Below are 23,610 nucleotides of genomic sequence, written 5' to 3'. Positions count from 1 at the left end.
GTTCCAATTAATGATAACGATGCTTTAGGTCCAAGCATTAACTGACTTCTGGACAGTTGTATTCCAAAGTTTGCATTAAACTTGAGGCAGAAGGTAATTTTTTTTCCCTAAGTTTTTTCACTCAGACTTGACTATGAATAACCAAAATTTTTAAATTTAGAAAGATTAAAAAAAAAGAAAAAGAAAAAGAAAACTGGACTTAAAATTCCATAAGTGATAGCAATCAATCGCAATCTGTACACAGCTCTATACATTGAAAGTTTTATGAACATATACAAAACTGGAGCCACATTGTATAGACCATTAGTAATTTTTTCCGTTTTAAGAATAATTCGACCTGACACATACTTATCATTTTCATTCATAGATACACGCCTAGAGCTGGACTTAACTGTTGAGTCAGCTTATGGGGTCCAGAGAAATTAAGTAGCGAAAAGCAAAAAAGCTGTGAAGCTCTATTGCAAATTGCCTTTCAATTGCGGTCCAACCCACATTAATAATTCTACCCAGTACATACTAATTATTTTCATTCATAGATACGCATACTAGAGCAGTAGAGCTGGAGTTAACTGTAGCTTATGGGGTCCAGAGTAAATTAAGTAGTAAAAAGCAAAAAGGCTATGGAATTGTAGTGGAGATTGCCTTTCGGTTATGGTGCAAACCCTATTAATCATTTTCTAATGTTTCCTTTTCCTTTATGATAAGATTTCTCATATAAAACCAATCTTTCTTTACACGTAATGATTTTTGCTGTAACCTGACCTTACCTCTGTTTCCCAACTCATAATTATCATTCTTAATTATTTTCTTGTTTGCATTGAACCTCAAATTTTGACAAAACAATTCCACCAGATATCAGCTATTACGTAAAAAAATTTGCCGTATCCAACATGGACATCAAAGTGTATTGGTCATTTTTGGCTGTTGCTGACATCCTTGTGTTCTGTTTTCTTGGTGCAAGGGTTTCTACAGTTGTTGCAGGGAATGAGACAGATGAAGTAGCCCTGCTTGAATTCAAGTCCATGATCATTGACGACCCTCTTGGAGTTCTAGCCTCATGGAATGGCTCCATCCATTATTGCAAGTGGCATGGTATTACTTGTGCTTCAAGACACCAGAGAGTCACAGTTTTGGACTTGCAGTCCCTTCAACTCGGAGGCTCTATATCACCTCGCATTGGAAATTTGAGCTTTCTACAAAAATTACATCTCCAAAATAATAAAATAGTTGGAAACATCCCTACAGAGATGGGGAAATTTGTCAACTTGCAGTGGCTCGAATTATGGAATAATCAATTATCCGGTGCCATTCCCTCTGCCATTGGAGATCTCCAAAATTTAAAAATTCTGAACTTACATAGAAACAAATTTTCAGCAAATATTCCAATATCTATTGGAAATTTGAAAATGTTAATCCAACTGGATTTGAGTGGCAATTTTCTTCATGGCACCATCCCATCAAGCTTTGGCCAATGCGAGAACTTGGTAGCTGTTGATCTTTCCAATAACAATCTTAGTGGCACCTTATCTCCACAACTCATTGGTCTCTCATCGTTATCATTATTAAATGTTTCTGGGAACCTTTTATCAGGTGGTATTTCTAATAATCTTGGTAGTTGTACTGGTTTGGAACAATTAGATATGCATGGAAACTTATTCGAAGGTCCCATTAGTTCATCTTTGAGTTCTTTGAGAGGTCTTAGAGTTTTGGATTTGTCTCAAAACAATCTTTCAGGTGATGTTCCTGAATTTTTGGCTGGATTTGAATTGTTGCAAAACCTAAATCTCTCTTACAATAACTTTGAGGGCATGTTACCAACAAAAGGAATATTTAAGAATACGAGTGCTACTTTGGTTTTGGGGAACAATAAGCTTTGCGGTGGCATACCTGAATTTCAGCTGCCAACATGTGCTCCTAAGAAGACTAAAAGGAAGAGATCGACCCTTTCTTCGAAATTGGTGATTGCTATTGACATTGGGCTTCTATTACTTTCTTTGATACTGCATTCTCTGTTATATTGTTTGGTATGGAAGAATAAAAGAGAGAATCCTACTCGAAGAGGGAATTCTATACCAAGAGAGAACCCTAATTCAACAAATTTCCTAAAACTGACATACCAAGAAATCTACAAAGCTACGAATGGTTTCTCCTCGACAAATCTGATTGCTGCAGGCAATTTCAGTTCTGTTTATATAGGAATTCTCATTGATGGTACAACAACTGCAGTGAAGGTGTTTAACCTTGCTTATTCTGGTGGTTCCGAGAGTTTCGTAGCTGAATGCGAGATCATGAGGAAAATAAGACATCGAAATATTGTCAAGGTTGTCACTGCATTTTCTGGAGCTGATTATCAAGGCAAGGACTTCAATGCCCTTGTTTATGAGTTCATTCCTAATGGAAGCCTAGAGGAGTGGTTGCATCCAATTAATGGGGAAGATGAAAGACACAAGGCGCCAAGGAATTTAAATTCACTTAAGAGACTAAACATAGCCATCGATATAGCCAGTGCACTCAACTATTTGCACAATAATTGCATACCTTCAATAGCTCATTGTGACCTCAAACCCAGCAACGTTTTCCTTGATGATGAAATGACGGCACATTTGGGTGACTTTGGCATAGCAAGATTTCTTCCAGTGGAGACAAGCTTCATTGATGTCATGGGAACCATTGGTTATGTTGCTCCAGGTATTCCACTTTTTATACTTATTAATTTCAGTCCGATAAGCAAATGAAATTTCTCAATATTTTCTCCCGTTTTAAGAAAGTGCAGAGTAGTGGTCACCTCCTAACATCATTCTTGAGTCCTCCCATGTGCATTTGGAGGTTGATTTTATAGAATATTTGGACTAAATCTTGCTTGTTCTTGGCCCAAATATCGAAATGACACTTTCATTTAGTTGATTTACGAGGTTCCAACATATTTCTGATTGGAAATATATCTACCTTGTAATGTCATTTATTGAAAAAAAAAAGTGCAGTTATATGAGTAATCGAGTCCTTTAACTTGTGGTAACAATATTTAACACGTTTAATGCAGAGTATGGAATGGGAAGTGAGGTTTCATCATACGGTGATGTGTATAGTTTCGGCATCCTTTTGCTAGAAATGTTCACAGGACTGAGGCCCAATAATGGCATGTTCAAAGATGATTTGAACCTTCCTAATTTAGTTAAATCAGCTTTGCCTGCACGGGCAGAGCAGATTTTGGATGTTGCTTTTTTTCAAGAAATTGAAGAAGAGGAAACATTGTACAAGAAGGCATCTTCAACTTGTACTCAGAGTAGCATAATTTTGGAATGCTTGATCTCAATATGCAGAATTGGGGTTGCTTGCTCTGCTGAACTGCCAGATGAACGGATGGACATCAATGATGTTGAGTCAAGACTACGTTCGATAAAAATGAAACTTCTTAAGACTCCTGTTTATGAAGAGAAACAAACTATAAATAACCTATCATTCAAGGATCTCTACGATGCTACTAATGGTTTCTCCTCGGCAAATCTGATTGGTGCAGGCAACTTTGGTTCTGTATATAATGGAACTCTCTTTGATGGTACAACAATTGCGGTGAAGGTGTTTAACCTTATTCGTCCTGGTGGTGCCAGGAGTTTCAAATCTGAGTGCAAGGCCGCGATAAACATCAGACATCGGAATATTGTCAGGGTTTTCACTGCAGTTTCTGGAGTTGATTATCAAGGCGCAAGATTTAAGGCTGTTGTTTACAAGTTCATGCCTAATGGAAGCCTAGAGGAGTGGTTGCATAGTAAAGATGATACACACTGGAGGTTGTTGAATTTTGATTTTCTTATTAAAAAGAAACTGGACATAGCCATTGATGTAGCACGTGCACTTAAGTATTTGCACTGTGATTGTCAACCTCGAATAGCTCACTGTAACCTCAAACCCAGCAATGTTCTTCTTGATGATGAAATGATTGGACATGTTGGTGACTTTAGCATGGCAAGATTTCTTCCGGACACTGATGAACAAACCCGCTTCATCGGTATCAAATGATCTACTGACTATATTCCCCCACGTACTCTGTTTTTTATTTGTTAATTACAGTTTCATAAGAAAAATAATTTCTCAGATCTGTGAAACTGCATTCAAATGCGTCATCCGGTCCTTTAAAGTGTTGCTAACAGTATTTGACATTTTTAATACAGACTATGATATGGGATTTGAGGATTCAACATATGGTGAGGTGTATATGGGATTTGAGGCTTCAACATATGGTGATGTGTATAGTTTTGGAATTCTTTTATTAGAAATATTCACAGGAATCAGACCCACTGATGGAATGTTCACAGGCAAGTTTTTTTTTTTTAAATTATTATTATTGTAGGCTAACAGCAATCCAATTTTCTCTCATTCATGCGAGGCGAATTCAAACTCAGACATTTTTTTTTTCCACTCAAGTTATTTTACATTGGCACCCATCTATTCACAGGGAAGTTGAACGTTCGTAACTTCGTTAAAATGGCTTTGTCTCAACGAGTAGAAGAGATTCTGAATGATTTCAATCTTCAGGAAATTGAAGAGGACAGAACAATGTGCATGCATGCATCATCTTCGTCAAGCACTAGTACTCACGTTAGCATAATTTTGGAATGCGTCAATTCTATATGCGAAATTGGAGTTGCTTGTTCGGCTGAACGTCCTAGAGAGAGGATGAAACTCAATGATGTTGAGTCAAGACTGCGTTTGATTAGAAAGAAAATTCTTGAGACTTCTGTTTGTCCTGAAGACAAAAAAAAGAAAATAAGCATGCCCCTCGGAAGACCTTTGTCTGCACGGGCGTAGCATGTGTTGGTCTGCCCCTTTTTTTGCCCTTTAATTTGTTTAAATATTGTTCAAATCTCATATTTCTTTTTGATTTTATGAAGTAGTTGCGTGCCTGGTGATCATGCACAAGAGACTTTTCTCCGAAATGCTCAAAAGACTTTTAATTAGCCTATACGATGCTTCCTCCAGGATCGGGGATCTATACTTTTTCTTTTTGTAATACACGGTGGGACTGAGATTTATACGACACCCTGATGATAATTGTTATTAAGAGGATATTATTACTATTTAAATCTCATAATTCTTTGCATTTTTTTCAACCTTCCAAGAAAAGGGCGAGGCCCGATCCCGAAGGAGAAGCCATGATGCTCAGAAAGACTTTTATAGCCCTGGATAGTGGATGCTTCCACGTGAATCGGGGGATGCACTAAGACATTAAAGACAACGGGGTATGCCAGCTAACACATTAATGCATAATTTTACATTCCTTTTCATCTTATCAATAAATTATTGGAGGCAAGTTGTTGATTGGCATTTGCCACTAGAGACCGACGCCTCACCTGGCTTGGATTAAAAAAAAAAAAAAGGGCGTCTCCCCTTATTTTTTATGTTTGTTTTTTTCTCTTTCTCTAAAGAATTAAATGACACTATAGCATTAGAGTATTATTAACAATTTCTTTAAATAAAATTTTATTATTTATTTAAAAAGCCATATCAATAATTAAATTTTCAAAATACTAATCAAATAATATCACATTATTTTTTTATATCATGATTATAAGATAGAAGTACTATAATTACTGCATTAGTGATTCTAAGCATCCAAACATTTAAATTTTAATTTGAATCTTAATTGATATGACATTCATTCATTGGATGGTGTTTAAAGAATTTTACAAATTATAAAATAAATCATCCAATAGATGAGTGACATATAATATTAAAACTCAAATATTGAGATGCTTAACATTATTGACATTATTGAAAAAAATGAGGGTAGTTTAATTTTGTGAGAGAAGAACTTAATTAAAATAATATAAATTTGTTTTATTTGAATAGTCTTTTGGTAAAAAAAAACTTATTTCTTTACTTTTTATTTATCATGTGAATAAATGAATAAGTATTTAAAGAAAAAAAAATATATGAGTATTTTGTTAATGTTGTTAAAGACAGTAAAAAAAAATAAAGATATAATCTCAAATAAGGGAAATAACCTCTAACCTTAGGTGGTATTTGTTTTTTGTTTAAAATCTTAATAGATCTAAATTAGTTTAAATTCTGAATAGAGCTAAATATCTTAATATGAATAATATATTTATTTTTTTTAATCACTAAAAATAAATATTAAGTTGTTTGTTTTTAACTTAAAAAATATAAAAACTATTATTTAATAGAGTGGGACTATTAGCACCCTATAACTTTCTTTTCAACCCCCCCCCCCTTTTTTTACCAAAACCCATTTTGATTCCCAAAATATCCTTTTCTATTTCTTCAATTTTTTTATTCAAAAAGAAAAACAATTCAGTTTCTTCAAAATAACTCTAATTACAAATATTATTTTTATAAATTTTTAAATTTTTAAATCATACATATTTTACTAAAAAAAAATCAAATACATGTAAGAATTAAGTAGAATTAAAGTGGACACAAATAACTATTATTTATTTTTTAAAATTAAAAATAAGTTTAGAAAGTTTTGTAAATTAAAGTGGACTCAAATAGCTATTACTTATTTTTTAAAATTAAAAATAAGTGTTGTAAATTTCTCAAGAAAAAAGTTGTTTGTGAGGAAATAAAATTGTAAAAGACTTTGATGTAGTTGTGTGGTGTAAAGAGTTGAAAAGATAAATATAATGGTATAACTAGATTATTTTGTCCTTTAACGTAATTGTAAGAGGAGAGGGGTTTTATAAGGATTATAGAGGGGTGCCAATAGTTATCATAACATACATTATGTTCAATTGAATACAATCTTTTTATTTTGTCCTTTATTGTAATAACATATTATTTTGTCATATTTGTGCCATTATAAATTATAAATATGAAAAAATAATAAATGCTCAAAGAAAATAAATAAGATAATATGTTATCATAACATACATCAAGTTAATTGAATACAATCTTTTAATATTCTTAATTGGTATATGTTAATTAATTTTGTTGTAGTTTATGATGTGTTTATATGAAAAAATATTCATAAAAAATGTGAAGATAGATAATGCTAATTTGAAGAAAATAAAAAATAAAAAAATAATAGTCCATCACTGTATTATCACAAGTTATAAAAATAGGTGATAATGCTAATTTATTTGGGTAAGAATGTAAATTAATGAATTAGATAGGGATACTTTAGAGAATATATTTTAATGATATTATTTAGACTTTTTAGATTAAGTAAAAAAAAATTGATTTAATAACTTAATGATCTAATGATTAAAATTTTTTATCAAGTTAAAAATAAATAAATTTAATAACTTAACTAATTATAATTAAGTCAATTAAGTTATTAAATAATTTTTTTTTTTAAAAGACAACCCCTTAGTCTTTTTTTTTTTTAATCAGAAAGTAAATATTTCATTGCTCACAACACATCAAATACATTGCAGTTCAGTTGGTATTGAACCTAGCCAAACAGCACATGAATTTCCTTCTAAGCCAAATCTGGCTAAGAAATAGGCACGAGCATTACAATTTTTGGGAACATACTGAAATATAATTCATTCCAACCATCATCAAATCAAATCTTTCCATCCTTTCTTGTAATACCTACTCGCATAACATAGCCCTTAGGATTTGTGAGTGTAGCGACATATGAGAGTTCATCCCTCAATCTTCCCACAAAATTTTGTGGAAACTTCTGCATTTTAGCAAACAAAGTTAGATGACTGTGTATCTGTAAACAAGAAAATGTGCTTCCATAACACTAGCAGTTACAAAGTTACTGTCACTGTAGATAAGGACTACAAAAAAAAAAAAAAAGATATGTCCCATTCAGTACAAGAGAAAAGAAGGATTTGAAGTAATCTTCTGAGACACAAGACCATGACAAAAATATCAGTCAGTTAGAAAGCTGACTAAAAGTTGGTAATTTACGCTATTAAAATGGAAACAATGCTTTTCAATAAGGAATGAGCTTCAATGTGATTCAATTAAAAGTGTTCACTCTGAAGCGAAGGCTTGCTGAACAGTTTAGCTAGATTTCACCATATATAACTCTTCAAAATGCAATTTATAACTTATAACAACAATATTTGCTATAAACAAACAAGAAAATGTCAACTAATAAACAAGAAAATCTAATAAACTAATAAGTACTAAAGGGACAGAAACCATTTTCAACAGGTTAAAATGGAGCCTTTAACAATGTATCCGATAATAATATATAATAAATATGATTAAATAATTGAATAATTAAATAAACAAATATAGCTTTTTAAATAGTTAATTTTTATAATTTCAGTTAATTTTTATGTATTGATTTAAACAAATGAGATTTTTTTTTTTACTGTGTTATATTTTGAGACTTTGAATGTATTATTCTATCTTTATTTAAACACTTAATTTAATTAAATCTTTTTTAATTTTGAATTTGATCAGTAATAAAATTCTTTTCATATAAGATTTTTTTATTTAATTAGTCTGTACAATGAACAGAATTAAAAATTTTTAATCTACAAATCAATCCGCAAAATGGTGGATTGGATATGGATTAAGTTGAATCCGCATTCGATCAGTAGACATATGGATTGAATTTGGATTGAATTCATTGATCCATGGATTGGATTGGATTGAATTGAAACTTTACAATTCGTAAAACCATGGATCGGATATGAATTAATGTTTAATCTGCAAAATCCGATCTGCGAACACCCTTATTCACCACCAAATGCTGCAAGTTTAGAGAAAATTGAAATAAATTGTCTTTTTGAGTAATGCTCACTCAACCTGTCATGAAGATTCTGCCATATATGTTGTTGGGTCATTCAAGATTTGAAAAAAGAAAAAAGGGCATAAAAACATTTGATTTTCTACAGAAAACAATGAACGTGCAAGATTGTTCCTGCAGCTTGTTCAAAAACTATTCCACAGAGAAGCCTATAAGTCAAGATAGCTAAACGTTAGCAAATGCTTGTCTATGCTGAGAATAAGAAAATACAATCCGGTTACTGTTAGGAAATTGGTGGGTGAAGCAGACACGCAGTTAAAGTAAAATTATAAGAAAATAAAGAACAAACACAAAAGAGAATACCAGAAATTACGTGGTTCGGCTTTTAGCCTACGTCCACGGGCGAAAACAGAAGAAAATATTTTACTAGTGAAATAAGGATTACAAGTATTGTAATATTTTGGCTCACAACCCAAAACCCCAATACACCCAATCTCTCACTCACTAGACTCTCTGCTCTGCAAGAATTATTTCTCACAACTCTCGACTCTCTCTACAAAATTGAATGCCTCTCAAAATGGAATTGAATAATTAAAACCAAATGAAGAGCTCCCTTTATATAGCCAAAATTGGCTTATAAAATATTATTATATTTTAAACCGCCTTTGATTTTTCTTCATTCTTCTTCCTCTTTTGCAGCTGCCAAAGTCTTCTTTCTTCCTCAACAATTTCAGCATTTTCAATCTTCAAAGCCGTGTGCAAAAAACTTGTTTATTCAAAGCTTCTAGATGCATTCAAAGCTTCTAGATGAATGCCAATATTGACATTCTCCCACTTGGAGATTAAATTGAAAATCAATCAATCTCCACACCATCCTTTCTGCTTCGCCATAATCATGTTGCCTACGTTTCTGCTAGGCCACAAGAGGATCTACTCCAGACAAACTTATCAGTATTTATCGGCTTGGTCAAAACATCTGCTAGGTTCTCCTTCGTATGGATTTTCTGTAAATCCACACTTCCATCTTCCACTACTTCACGAACGAAGTGATACTGGACTCCTATGTGTTTTGTCCTGGAATGAAAGGCTGGATTCCTTGCAATGTGCAAGGCACTCTGACTGTCACAAAACACAGGAATTTTCTGTTGTTTGTGCCCGAGCTCCTCCAATAACCTTTGTATCCAAATAGCTTCCTTGCAAGCTTGTGTAGCTGCCATGTACTCTGCTTCTGTTGTAGATAAAGCCACAACGGTCTGCAGTTTCGAAACCCAGCTTACAGCTGCTCCCGCAAGTGTAAACACATAACCAGTAGTGGATTTCCTTTTATCAAGATCTCCTGCAAAATCTGAATCCAGATAGCCCCTGACAGTAAATTCTGATCCTCCATAACATAATGCAACATCTGAGGTTCCTCTGATGTATCTCAGAATCCTCTTCACAGCTATCCAATGCTCTCCACTAGGATTCGCCATGTATCGACTGACTGCTCCCACTGCTTGTGCAATGTCCGGTCTAGTACATATCATAGCGAACATCAAACTTCCCACTACTGATGCATACGGTACTCGAGACATCTCCTTCCTCTCTGCTTCATTGCTAGGACACATACTTGAGGATAATTTGAAATTAACAGGAAGTGGGGTAGAAATTGACTTACAATCTTGCATGTTGAAGCGCCGCAAGATTTTCTTCAAATAATTCTTCTGTGAGAGCCAAATCTTCATGTTATTTCTGTCTCGGTGAATTTGCATCCCTAGAATCTTGTTTGCTGGTCCCAAGTCCTTCATTTCAAACTCCCTAGCCAACTGTGCCTTCAATTCTTGGATTCGATCTTTGTTGGGACCTGCTACCAACATGTCATCCACATACAACAATAAAATGATGAAATCATTATCTTCAAACCTCTTGTAATATGTACAATGATCTGAACTGAGTCTGTTGTATCCAAGGCTCATGATGAAGGAATCAAATCTCTTATACCAACACCTCGGCGCCTGTTTGAGACCGTATAGAGATTTGTTCAACCTGCAAACCAAGTTCTCCTTTCCTTTTTCTGCAAAACCTTCTGGTTGGAGCATATAAATTTCTTCTTCAAGTTCTCCATGAAGAAATGCAGTTTTAACATCTAACTGCTCTAGATGTAGGTCAAATGTAGCACACATTGCCAAGACTATTCTGACTGTTGTGAGTCGAACCACCGGAGAAAATATCTCGTTGAAGTCAATACCTTCTTTCTGAGCATATCCTTTCACTACCAGTCTCGCACGATACCGCTCCACTTGGTCATTGCCATCACGTTTGATCTTGTAGACCCATTTGTTTCTAATGGCTTTTCTTCCACGTGGTAGTGGTACAAGTTCCCATGTCTTGTTCTTGTGTAGAGCTTCAATTTCTTCCTGCATTGCTGTCATCCACAAAGCAACATCTGAGCTGTTTAAAGCTTCATGGAAAGTTGAAGGCTCTCCATCCTCTGTTAGAAGACAGTATGCAACGTTGATCTCTGTGACATACTCCGAGTGCCACGTTGGCGGTCGTCTCTCACGAGTTGACCGACGAACTTCTGGAGCCTCGGACTCGACTGGTTCTTGTTCCTCGTGCTCTGGTGCTGCTTCAGAAGAATCTGAATTTTCTGGATTATTTTCGACATATACTGGCACAGTCTCAGACTTTTCTTTTACAGTGCCATCATCTTCATCTTTTCTTTGCAGTTGATCTTCTACAAAAATAACATCTCTGCTGATGACGATCTTGTGGGCAGTGGGGTCCCACAGACGATACCCCTTTACTCCATCAGCATACCCCAAGAAGATACATCTTCTAGATTTTGCATCCAGCTTTGTTCTTTCTTGGGCATTGTACATCACGTACACAGGACATCCAAATGCATGTAGGTAGGAATAATCAGCTGGCTTTCCAGTCCACATCTCCATCGCTGTCTTCAACCCAATAGCTGTAGATGGCGACCGATTTACTATATAACAGGCAGTTTTGGCTGCTTCTGCCCAGAATGAATTGGGTAGACCAGCAGTCCTCAACATAGCTCTTATTCTTTCTGTAAGAGTTCTGTTCATCCGTTCTGCCACTCCATTTTGTTGAGGAGTGTATGCCACCGTGAACTGTCTCTGAATACCTTCTTGCTTACAGAAAGCAAGAAACTCGCCGTCTGTATATTCTCCACCATTATCTGTCCTCAAGCACTTGATCTTTTTACCAGATTCAAGTTCCACCCGCGCTTTGTATTCTTTAAACACTGGAAATACATCTGACTTTTTCTTAATTGGATACACCCAACATCTTCTGGAATAATCATCAATGAAAGTCACCATGTACTTTGCACCTCCCATGGATATATCCGGTGATTCCCAGACATCAGAATGAATCAAGTCTAGAATATATTTACTTCTAGCAATAGATCTACTGAATTTTAATCTATGCTGCTTACTTGTAACACAATGCTCGCAAAATGGTAAACTTACCGATTTGAGCCCCGGAAGTAATTTTCGCTCAGAGAGAATCTTCAAACCTTGTTCCGACATGTGGCCAAGTTTGAGATGCCACATCATCGTTGACTCTTCTCCATTTGATGCGACACACGCATCAGCCTCCTGTAGTGTTTCTCCTTTAAGCATAAATAGATTAGCACTGATCTTTTCTGCCTTCATCAATACAAGCGCGCCTTTAACAATCTTCATAATTCCATTCTCCACATGAGTTTTGCACCCATGATTGTCTATTTGTCCCAAAGACAATAGATTTTTCTTTAGGCTGTTGACATGTCGTACCTCCCCAATTGTGCGAATTGTACCATCAAACATTTTTATTTTGATAGTACCAATACCAGCGATCTCCAAGGCATGATCGTTACCCATATATACAGATCCTCCTGAGATAGGTTCATATGTGTGGAACCATTCTCTCCTAGAGGTCATGTGCCAGGTAGCTCCTGAGTCTATAAGCCAGACATCAGAAAGTCGTTTTCTGCCTTCTGAAACAGTTGTTGCCTCACTGTAGAGAATTTCGCCATCATCCGAGGTACTTGCTACACACCCCTGAGCATTTGATGACTCAGGTTCTTTGCCCTCTCTTTTCTTCTGGTTACTCCAACACTCCTTTTTGACGTGCCCTTTCTTGCCACAGTTGTAGCATTTAACATTCTTCTTACTTCTGGATTTTGATCTACCATGATTTTGACTCCCACTGGGGCCGCGTTCTGTTGATCTTCCTCTCGTCACCGATAGCGCCTCCGCTTGCTGCGAACTTGCTTGTCTGTTTTCCTTGTTTTTTCGCCTGCTCTCCTCATTTAATACGGAGGCTGCAACATCGTCGAAAACTAGACCCTCCACTGGATTGTTGTTCGTCAGGTTGATGATGAGTTGATCATACGAATCTGGTAGACTTTGAAGTAGAAGCTCTGCACGTTCATTTTCCTCTATATTATGACCCAACGTTGTGAGTTGTGAAAATAGAGTCTTCAATGTGTTGATGTGGTCGGTCACCATTGTAGATTCCGCCATTCGAAGAGTATAGAGTTTCCTCTTCAAGAAGATTTTATTGTGTAGTGACTTGGCCTCGTACAATTTTGTGAGAGTATCCCATATTTCCTTCGCCGTATTTTTCTCTGCCACACTGGATAATACTCCATCCGCAAGTGCCAAGTGTAGATCAGAAATGGCATTGCCGTCTACCTCGTTCCACTTGTCATCAGTTATCTCCATGGGCCTTTCTTCAATTGCTGCCAAGCAATTATTTTTCCTTAATACAGCTTTCATCTTCATTTTCCACAACGAAAAATTATTTCCGTTAAATTTCTCAATTTCATACTTTGCCGCCATTTTATTGATAAATACTGTACACAAGCTAGTGTACCACCTTGAATAGTTGTGAGTATGTGTGAGAATGCACACCAGGAAAGTTCCCAGGAAAGACTGGAGGGGTCACAATGGTCCCACTTAAAACCCAGACTCCTTAAGCTCTTATCGCCTTTGTGACAGAACTTTCCTAGACATGTACAGAATCACACAGTTGCTTTACTCACACCACTATTCCCTGCTTTGCACCGCAAAATTCTTGGATCGCTTCCACCGTTTCACGTGAATAGTACCGTATACATGAATAGTACCGTACACCGTATACGTGAATAGTGCCGTACTCCGTATACGTGAATAGTGCCGTACTCCGTATACGTGAATAGTATCGTATGCCGTATACGTGAATAGTGCCGTACACCGTATACGTGAATACGTGAACAATTCCTGACTCCAAAAATACAACCAATAGCTCTGATACCACTGTTAGGAAATTGGTGGGTGAAGCAGACACGCAGTTAAAGTAAAATTATAAGAAAATAAAGAACAAACACAAAAGAGAATACCAGAAATTACGTGGTTCGGCTTTTAGCCTACGTCCACGGGCGAAAACAGAAGAAAATATTTTACTAGTGAAATAAGGATTACAAGTATTGTAATATTTTGGCTCACAACCCAAAACCCCAATACACCCAATCTCTCACTCACTAGACTCTCTGCTCTGCAAGAATTATTTCTCACAACTCTCGACTCTCTCTACAAAATTGAATGCCTCTCAAAATGGAATTGAATAATTAAAACCAAATGAAGAGCTCCCTTTATATAGCCAAAATTGGCTTATAAAATATTATTATATTTTAAACCGCCTTTGATTTTTCTTCATTCTTCTTCCTCTTTTGCAGCTGCCAAAGTCTTCTTTCTTCCTCAACAATTTCAGCATTTTCAATCTTCAAAGCCGTGTGCAAAAAACTTGTTTATTCAAAGCTTCTAGATGCATTCAAAGCTTCTAGATGAATGCCAATATTGACAGTTACAAAATGTGAAACAAAATTCAAGCTGTCATTCACTCTCACTCATGACATTAGATTCAAAGCATCACCAACTTACAGTCAACAGCTAAAATTCACTCTCTTTAAGCACAAAATATTGAAAGTTTTAGAAGAACATCCTCCTTCCTGATAAGCTGGAAGACGCATATATCTCCTTCAGCCAATTTCTTGTCCTTCGAAAGTTCAGCCCATCCCTTTGATAAAAAGAAACCCCCCCTATGTCTCCATCGGATAAGCAGAGACCTCTCTGTTTCATTAAGTACTTGCACTTTGACAGATTTGGCATCTCTACTAAAAAACTCATTAGCAAATTTCGCTGGAACATACTGCAAAATTTAAAAAAATAAAAATGTTTGCAACTAATTGGTATATATCAAAAGTTCAAAAGCAAGGCAAGCAATTGCATATTAGATTATTCACTCATACACGGATACTTAATCTCGCAAGCAGTCGTATCAAATATATGAACTCGAAACCTTGAATTCTTCTCGTATTTAAAAACTAAGAAATATCCAGGGTTGATTGAATGAATTTCTACAAATTCATGCCAACCATCACGAAACCAGACATTTCTCCCATCTTTTTTCAAGCTCACTTGCGATTGACGGCCATTAGGAAGTGTTAATGTAGCAGCATCAGTAAGTTCATGTCCAAACTTTCTCGCAAAGAATGGTGGAATCCTCTACATTTTTATGCGAATAAAGTTGGTAAATAATCTATTAGAAACAAGTCAAAATCAACCAACAAAATGCTTCTATGATCAGTGCTACTGAAGCAAGAAGACTACAACGTATAATGCACCGTAAAGAAACCGAATTTGACGTCATCATGTGATATAAATGACTCAAGGCTCGTAATGATTTTTCTGATGAAATGATGCTGAGTAACGATGCATTTAAAAAGGGTTTGTAATGAAGCAAAGCCACACTAAACAATTGAAATTTAACTAGCCCCCAAGCGCGTGGTCAGGTTGACTGCAGTACAGCTGTAACCTCTACTAAAAATCTGGATTCGATTCTTGGGGGTGGTAAGGAGGGTAAAAATTGTATTTGGGTTTGCCCACCCCCTTACCTTTAAAAAAAAGAAAAAAATTGAAATTTAACTATATATCTCTCTTAATTTTTGTCCATTAGATATATAAGGATCGCTACTACAAACAAGACTACACACTTGACCGTCAAATATCAATTGCTTATTGAATTCTATGAATTCCGTAGAAGTAGGACACTCCAAATTCGTGGGTCCAAGAGTTTTATAAAACCTTCTTGGCAAAGCCACACTAAACAATTGAAATTTCACTATATATCTCTTAAGTTTTGTCTAAGTACTTCCATTTCACACACTTCAAATTTTAGACCCACATAATGAACCCCACTTCGGCCCCCGTTGCAAATTAAAGTGAATCATTGTCACATAGATTGTAGGTGATGACAACTTACTTTTGATTCCTCAAATAAGTGAAATAAACTTATAAAACTGATCAAGTTAGCAATTAAAGAATCTCTGCAGATGGATATATAACTGGTGTGAAATCGTTACAATCATTCTCTCTCAGTAACTTAACAGCAGATGAGGAAGAGGAAATTACCCGTGGAGATTCTGCATGGTCAGACCCAACCCGAGAGAGATAGCAATCAATTGCAATCTGACTCCATAAATTGAAAGCTTTATGAACATATATAGCACTAGACCATCTTAGTAATTTTTTCCTTTTTAAGAATAATTCGACCTGACACATACTTATCATTTTCATTCATAGATACACGCCTAGGGCTGGACTTAACTGTTGAGTCAGCTTATGGGGTCCAGAGTAACTTAAGAAGTGAAAAGCAAAAAAACTGTGAAGTTCTATTGCAAATTGCCTTTCAACTGTGGTCCAACCCACATTAATAATTCTACCGAGCACATACTAATTATTTTCATTCATAGACACGCGTATTAGAGCTGGACGTAAATGTAGCTTAAGTGGTCCAGAGTAAATTATGTAGTAAAAAGCAAAAAGGCTATGTAATTGTATTGGAAATTGCCTTTCAGTTATGGTGTAAACCCTAATAATCATTTTCTAATGTTTCCTTTTCCTTTATGATAAGATGTGTCATATAAAATTAATTCTGTTTACACGTAATGATTTTTGTTTTATCCTGACCTTACCTCTGTTTCCTAGCTCATAATTATCATTCTTAGTTATTTTCCTGTTTGCATTGACTTGATCGAGCTCAGACTTCAGTGCCCTGCCTGCCGTTCTTGAACCTCAAATTTTGAAAAAACAATTCCACCAGATATCAGCTACTAACTTAAAAAATTTGCCGTATCCAACATGGACATCAAAGTGTATTGGTCATTTTTTGCTCTAACTGCTATCCTTGTGTTCTCTTTTCTTGACGTAAGGGCTTCTATAGTTGTTGCAGGGAATGCAACAGATGGAGTAGCCTTGCTTGAATTCAAGTGCAAGATCACTGATGACCCTTTTGGAGTTTTAGCCTCGTGGAATAGCTCCATCCATTATTGCAAGTGGCGTGGTATTACTTGTACCCCGAGGCACCAGAGAGTCACGATTTTGGACTTGCAGTCCCTTCAGCTTGGAGGCTCTATATCGCCTTACATTGGAAATTTGAGCTTTCTTCAAAAATTACATCTCCAAAATAATAAAATAGTTGGAAACATCCCTACTGAGATTGGGAAGTTTGTCAACTTGCAGAGGCTGGAAATGTGGAACAATCAACTGTCAGGTACCATTCCCCATGCCATAGGAGATCTCCAAAATTTAAAATTTTTGTACTTACACGGAAACAGATTTTCAGGAAATATTCCAATTTCTATTGGAAATGTGAAAATGTTAATTCAACTGGATTTAAGTGACAATTTTCTTCAGGGCACCATCCCACCAAGCTTTGGCCAATGCAACAACTTGGTAGCAGTTGATCTTTCTAATAATAATCTTAGTGGCACCTTATCTCCACAACTCGTTGGTCTCTCATCATTATCAATATTTAATGTTTCTGGGAACCTTTTGTCAGGTGCTATTTCTAATAACTTTGGTAGCTGTACTAGTTTGGAACAATTAGACATGCACGGAAACTTATTCGCAGGTCCTATTGGTTCATCTTTGAGTTCTTTAAGAGGTCTTAGAGTTCTGGATTTGTCTCAAAACAATCTTTCAGATGAAATTCCTGAATTTTTGGCTGGATTTAAATTTTTGCAAAACTTGAATCTCTCTTACAACAACTTTGAGAGCATGTTACCTATAGAAGGAATTTTTAAGAATGCCAGTGCTACTTCAGTTTTCGGAAACAAAAAGCTTTGCGGTGGCATACCTGAATTTCAGCTGCCAACATGTGTTTCTAAGAAAAGTAAACGGAACAGATCAACCCTTCCTCTGAAATTGGTGATTGTTATTGACATTGGGCTTCTAGTACTTACTTTGGCACTATCTTCTCTTTTTTGTCGGTTGATGTGCATGAAGAAAAGAGGGAATCCTACTCCAAGCATTTCATTCCCATACGTGTCATACCGAATGCTTTATAATGCCACTAAAGGTTTCTCCTCAGAAAATTTGATTGGTGCAGGCAACTTTGGCTCTGTTTATAAAGGAATTCTCTTTGAGAGTACAACAGCAGTTGCAGTGAAGGTTTTTAACGTTCTTCATCATGATGCTTCCAAGAGTTTCGCAGTTGAGTGTGAGGTCACAAGGAACATCAGACATCGAAATCTTGTCAAAGTTTTCACTGCTTGTTCCGGAGTTGATTTTCAAGGCAATGACTTTAAGGCCCTCGTTTATGAGTTCATGGCTAATGGAAGCCTAGAGGAGTGGATGCATCCAATTACTGAAGAGGATAAAAGACACAAGGCGCCAGGGAATTTAAATTCGCTTAAGAGACTGAACATAGCCATTGATGTAGCCTGTGTACTAAAGTATTTGCACCTTGATTGTCAACCACCGATAGCTCACTGTGACCTCAAACCGAGTAATATTCTTCTTGATGATGAAATGACTGCATATGTAAGTGACTTTGGCATAGCGAGATTTCTTGAAGCCGCTGATGAGCAAACACGCTCCATCGGTGTCGAAGGAACTACTGGCTACATTGCTCCAGGTATCTATATAATATTTTTGTATTTATAAATTACAGTTCGATCTTTGAAGTTCATTAGCGATTGGCTAAGGAAATATTTGACTTGTTTAATGCAGAGTATGGTATGGGACATGAGGTTTCATCATATGGCGACGTTTATAGTTTCGGCATCCTTTTGCTAGAAATGTTCACAGGACTCAGACCCAGTGATGACATGTTCAAGGATAATTTGAACCTTCGTAATTGTGTAAAATCAGCTTTGCCTGAACGAGCGGAAGAGATTGTGGATATTTTTTTTTTTAAGGAAATTGAAGAAGAGGAAACGGTGTACAAGAGGGCATCATCAGGCAGTACTCAACGTAGCATAATCCTGGAATGCTTGATCTCAATATGTGAAATTGGAGTTGCTTGTTCTGCTGAACAACCTGGTGAACGGATGAAAATCAATGATGTTGAGCCTAGGCTACGTTTGATAAAAAAGAAACTTCTTGAGGCTCCTGTTTATCAAGAGAAACAAACTATAAGCATGCCTCTATCACAAGACGAGGAGGGATATTATAATGATGAAGAAACTCCTTGCAGTGTTAGAGGACCATCAGTTGTTACTTCTGATGATCCTGAGACAAGTGATACAGTCCATGAAGGATCTGATAGCTCTGACGCAAAGGCTGAAAGGCATGGGAAGAAAAGTTCGTGCTGTCAATGCTTGCAAGAAAATCGATCTTCTGACATGGACGTTTGCATATTTTGTGATGCAATGTATTGTTGTAACTGTGTGGTGAAAGAAATGGGGTCAATGCCTGAAGGAAGAACATGTGCTGCTTGTGTCGGTTCCTGGCTAGATGTGTGCATGCCTACGTCATCTAATGGAATAGGAAGTTCTGGTGAATCAAATAGCCCCAACTGTCAAGATAATTTGCCTGTAAACAATGAATTGCCTGATGATAGCAACGATGGCACTAATGCAGGATTTCATGATTATATGAATCCTGCTAACTCAGAGTCAGTTGAATCAGGCGCAAGTTCACACAGTATTTCATCTGAGGTTTTTTCCTGCAAAGAGAAGGGATTTAATGAGGAAGAAGCTCCTGACCATGTTAGAAAACCGTCGGTCATTACTTTCCGTGACCCTGACCCTAGTGATGCAGTTTATGAAGTATCTGATTATTCTGAGTTTGAAAGCATCCATGAGAAGCCAAAGGCAGTAAGGAAAGGGAAGAAAGGTTCATGCTATCGATGCTTGAAAGGAAATCGGTTCACCAAGAAAGAGTTCTGCTTTGTTTGTGGTGAAAGGTATTGTTTTAACTGTGTGCTATGGGCAATGGATTCGGTGCCAGAAGGAAGAATCTGTGTTACTTGCAATAGTTTCAGGCTAGATGCTTCTAAGAGACTAAGCCTGTGGAAGTGTTCTGGGATGCCCAAAGGGTTGCTGACTGATACAGAAGTTAAACAAATAATGAGATCAGAAATATCGTGCAAAGCAAATCAGTTACCGCCAGATCGTGTTTTTGTGAATGGAGAACCTCTGTCCAAGAGAGAGTTGGTTATACTACTGAGCTGCCCAAACCCGCCAAAAAAGCTGAATTGTGGAACCTATTGGTACGATAAAGTGTTGGGTTTTTGGGGTGAGGTAAACACCAGAAACTGCTGTTACTGTTTAATTTTCTTTTATAGTTTTTTTTTTTAATTCCATTGCACCATGATCAAATTAATATTCTAGCTTGATTGAACAGATAGGACACGGGCCTTGCCAGATTATAAGCCCCCAGCTGAATGTCGGGGGTCAGATAATGAGAAATGCTAGCAACGGAAATACAAATGTCGTGATCAATAATCGGAAGATTACTAGAAAAGAGCTCTGGATGCTTAAGGTTATTTTAGTGAACGATTTATGTTCATTTGAAATTCAGCATTTCTAAAATTAAGATCCATGCTATTCTGTTTAATGCTGCAGTTAGCAGGAGTGCAATGTGAAGGACAACCTCACTTTTGGGTCAGCGCCGATGGTTCCTACCAGAAAGAGGGAATGAAAAATGTAAAGGGGCGTATATGGGACAAGGTATGTCTGCATATTGATGTGCACTGGCTTTCTTAGTTTAACTATACCTTAATTTCTGATCAGTGATTACCATGTATGTGCTTGACAGAGTACAATGAAACTAGTTTGTGCTTTATTGTCTTTGCCAACTCCTCCTGATTCTGAGAATCCCTGCGGCAATGAAGTGAATGGTGTTAATGTTAAACTTCTTCTTCTTGGTGAACACAACTCTGGCACAAGTACCATATATAAACGGGTAAGAATTATTGGAAATTGTAAGAAACTTTGTCTAATACATGTGCTATTATTCATGTATAATTAATCTGACAGGTGAATATCGGATGGCTTATATTATATCCTATTATGAAGTCACCTTGTGGTGTTGTTTCTAGGACCTCAAGATTTCAAAAGGAAAGATGTTATAGAACATGTTAGTTGATTTTGAAAATTTGTATCAGATGTAGTGTACTTATTCACAAAGACAACATATTAAATTATTTTGCCACTAGTCTAAGATTTCATTGTTTAACAACATTCATTAAAAGTACAATAAATAGTGTGATTGTACTTTAGTATGAAGAGGGTTTTTATTGCACATAAAAAGCTACATACAATGTGGTCTCATATCATCACGTTGCCGCTGATGCTTAAAATACAGTAGCGGAGTTTATTGTTTATTTCATTTGCCTGATGATCATCCAGTGATCTTGAATTGCATCCTTTATTCCATAGATAGGTCATAATTGTCGATATATGTATGATCTGTACTGTAATTTAAAAGTCCAGGTATATATTTAATATTCGTAAATTTTGGCTACTTATTGAGCATGTGCTTTCTTATCCTATGTCACTTCAGAAGGCATATTTCATAAAAGTATTGTTTGAAACTAAAATGAAAGGCATTCTGGATTTATACCATCCGTTCTCTTCTTGTATTATTTCTTGAAAGCTTGAACGAGGAAAGATGATTGTTGTGACTTGTAATACACTGTTTGTTACTTTTTAATACACTGTTTGTTAATTTTTTAATATGAACATTAGTTTCCCTCTCAGGCTGTTGAGATTTCAAAGGCAGCTGGCTATGAGACCTCAGATATGGATATCATGTACACTGGGGGACTTACGTCAACCGATGGGCTTTTATTTCCAGAGCAAACACAAGAGAACTCCATAAGTGACTCTTCCAATCAGCATGATCCCTTGCTCAGGTTACTTCCCAATCTGTGCTTTAAATTTACTTTGTATAAGCCAAAAATGCATTGCACTTTGCTTATTTTTTGCTATTGCTTTTTCTATAAATGCCATTGTGAGATTTAGCTATCGAATGAAAGGACTTCAAGGGTGGTGGTTCTGGCTTGCAGATTGAATTCTGAGTGGCTTAAACAAGTTTGAGTGGAGTTTTTGTCATCAGTGAATTGAGTCTGAAATGCTGTTGGAACTGGAAGTTATAAGCTAAGTTAGGTCCTACTTGGCTTGGCAAAACACAAAAAAAAAAAAAAAAAAAAAATCAATTAATTGCCTTTCAACTTCAAGAACACGTTAGATTTACTGCAAGCATTGGAATTTTCATACTTGATATCTGTTTATTTATTTATTTCCCTTTTTTGGCATGAAATGTTCTAGCAATCAAATATGAATAATCTTTTACAGCAGTGATGGATGTTTGGCATAAGTTGCGTGAAAGTGGGAAACAGTGTATGATTATGAATTGTTCATCTAACTTACCAATTTTTGCTTAGTACTTGCAGCTATCAACTCATTACAGTGAATCCAAGAATCCTTGGGGAGAACTGCAAGTGGATAGAAATGTTTGAAGATGTTGATATGGTCCTCTTTTGTGTTTCGTTGACCGACTATGATGAATATTTTGAAGATAGCAAAGGGTTTTGCACCAACAAGATGTTGGCAAGCAGGCAGCTCTTCCAAAACATTGTCATTCATCCAACCTTCAATCAAAAGAACTTCCTTCTGATACTCAGCAATTATGATATGCTAGAGGAAAAGATCCAAGAAGTTCCTCTCTCTCGATGTGAATGGTTTGCAAACTTCAACCCGGTGATCAGTCATAATCACCACAGCACTAGGAGAAGAAATAACAACACGCCGCTGGTTCAGTATGCCGCCCACTACATTGCGGTGAAGTTCAAGAGGTGGTTCCGTTTTCTAACTTTTCGTAATTTGTTTGTTTCACTGGTTACTGCCTCGGAGCCTGAGACTGTAGATGAAGCTCTTAAATATGCAAAGGAGATTCTGAAGCAGGAGGAAGAGGAACCTGTCTATACTGACAGTGACTCAACTGAATGATGGTGTTATTTTATGATATTGGTGGAGAGATAATCGACCATGGTTAAGAAGAAAATACAGTATATTTTTAACTAAAAAGGTATAAGGTTTAGGTTGTATTAATTTTTTTCATGGGTGATTAATTAATTAATTACTTCAGGTAGTAAGTATAAATGTCACATTCATCATTGAAGTATTATTATTAAAAAAAATTAAAATAACTCTCTTTTGATTACTACAAATTTAAATAATTGTCTCTCCCCACTCATAGTCTTTTGTATTCGAACTCATTAAATTTTCTCTATTATTCTAAAAATTTGACTAATTAAAACTAATTAGTACATGCTAATAAAACGTTTCAATGTTTCAATTTGGTTACCTAAATGAAATTAAATTTGTAATTACCAGAACCCAATTACACTTGTAGAACCTTGGATGTTTATGCTTCGACATTGAAAGAGGAAAGAGCTAGCAGAAGCATTTGACATTTTCAAAGGTCAGCATTTCATTTTTGCCATCATTTAAAAGCACAGTCAAACAGCTGGTCTGACCATCATATATGGTACTGTCACATGCAACATTTAAACCCTCTTTCGTTTCTCTTTCTAGTTAATATTAGGGAGTGTTGTAATTTTTAAGGGACAACTGTTGTAGAAAAAAATTGTAATTATAAAATAAAAGTTAGTAA

The 23,610-nt window shown here is 36.0% G+C and overlaps 1 protein-coding gene across 5 annotated transcripts; it reads left to right on the top strand.

The window, feature by feature from the left end:
* The first annotated feature begins 764 nt into the window (after positions 1 to 764).
* On the top strand, positions 765 to 23,140 carry LOC102623343 (uncharacterized). Of its 5 annotated transcripts, none has more exons than XM_052432543.1 (8): positions 765 to 1,662; positions 17,618 to 18,622; positions 18,718 to 20,231; positions 20,335 to 20,472; positions 20,556 to 20,660; positions 20,749 to 20,895; positions 21,681 to 21,847; positions 22,379 to 23,140. In XM_052432543.1, exons 1-8 carry the CDS (start codon positions 891 to 893, stop codon positions 22,941 to 22,943), a joined length of 4,413 nt encoding a protein of 1,470 aa, XP_052288503.1. In that variant the 5' UTR covers positions 765 to 890; the 3' UTR covers positions 22,944 to 23,140. The 5 variants fall into 5 exon arrangements, with proteins under 5 accessions (XP_052288503.1, XP_024954796.2, XP_052288505.1 ...); XM_052432545.1 differs by lacking the exon at positions 765 to 1,662 and adding an exon at positions 16,523 to 17,257 and having other exon boundaries at positions 17,546 to 18,622; XM_052432546.1 differs by lacking the exon at positions 765 to 1,662 and adding an exon at positions 17,119 to 17,257 and having other exon boundaries at positions 17,401 to 18,622.
* Positions 23,141 to 23,610: the final 470 nt, after the last annotated feature.

The sequence above is a fragment of the Citrus sinensis genome, chromosome 8 (genome assembly GCF_022201045.2).
Source record: "Citrus sinensis cultivar Valencia sweet orange chromosome 8, DVS_A1.0, whole genome shotgun sequence".
Lineage (NCBI taxonomy): Eukaryota > Viridiplantae > Streptophyta > Magnoliopsida > Sapindales > Rutaceae > Citrus > Citrus sinensis.
The sequence above is the reverse complement of the archived record's forward strand: the minus strand, read 5'-3'. Positions and strand labels throughout refer to the sequence as shown.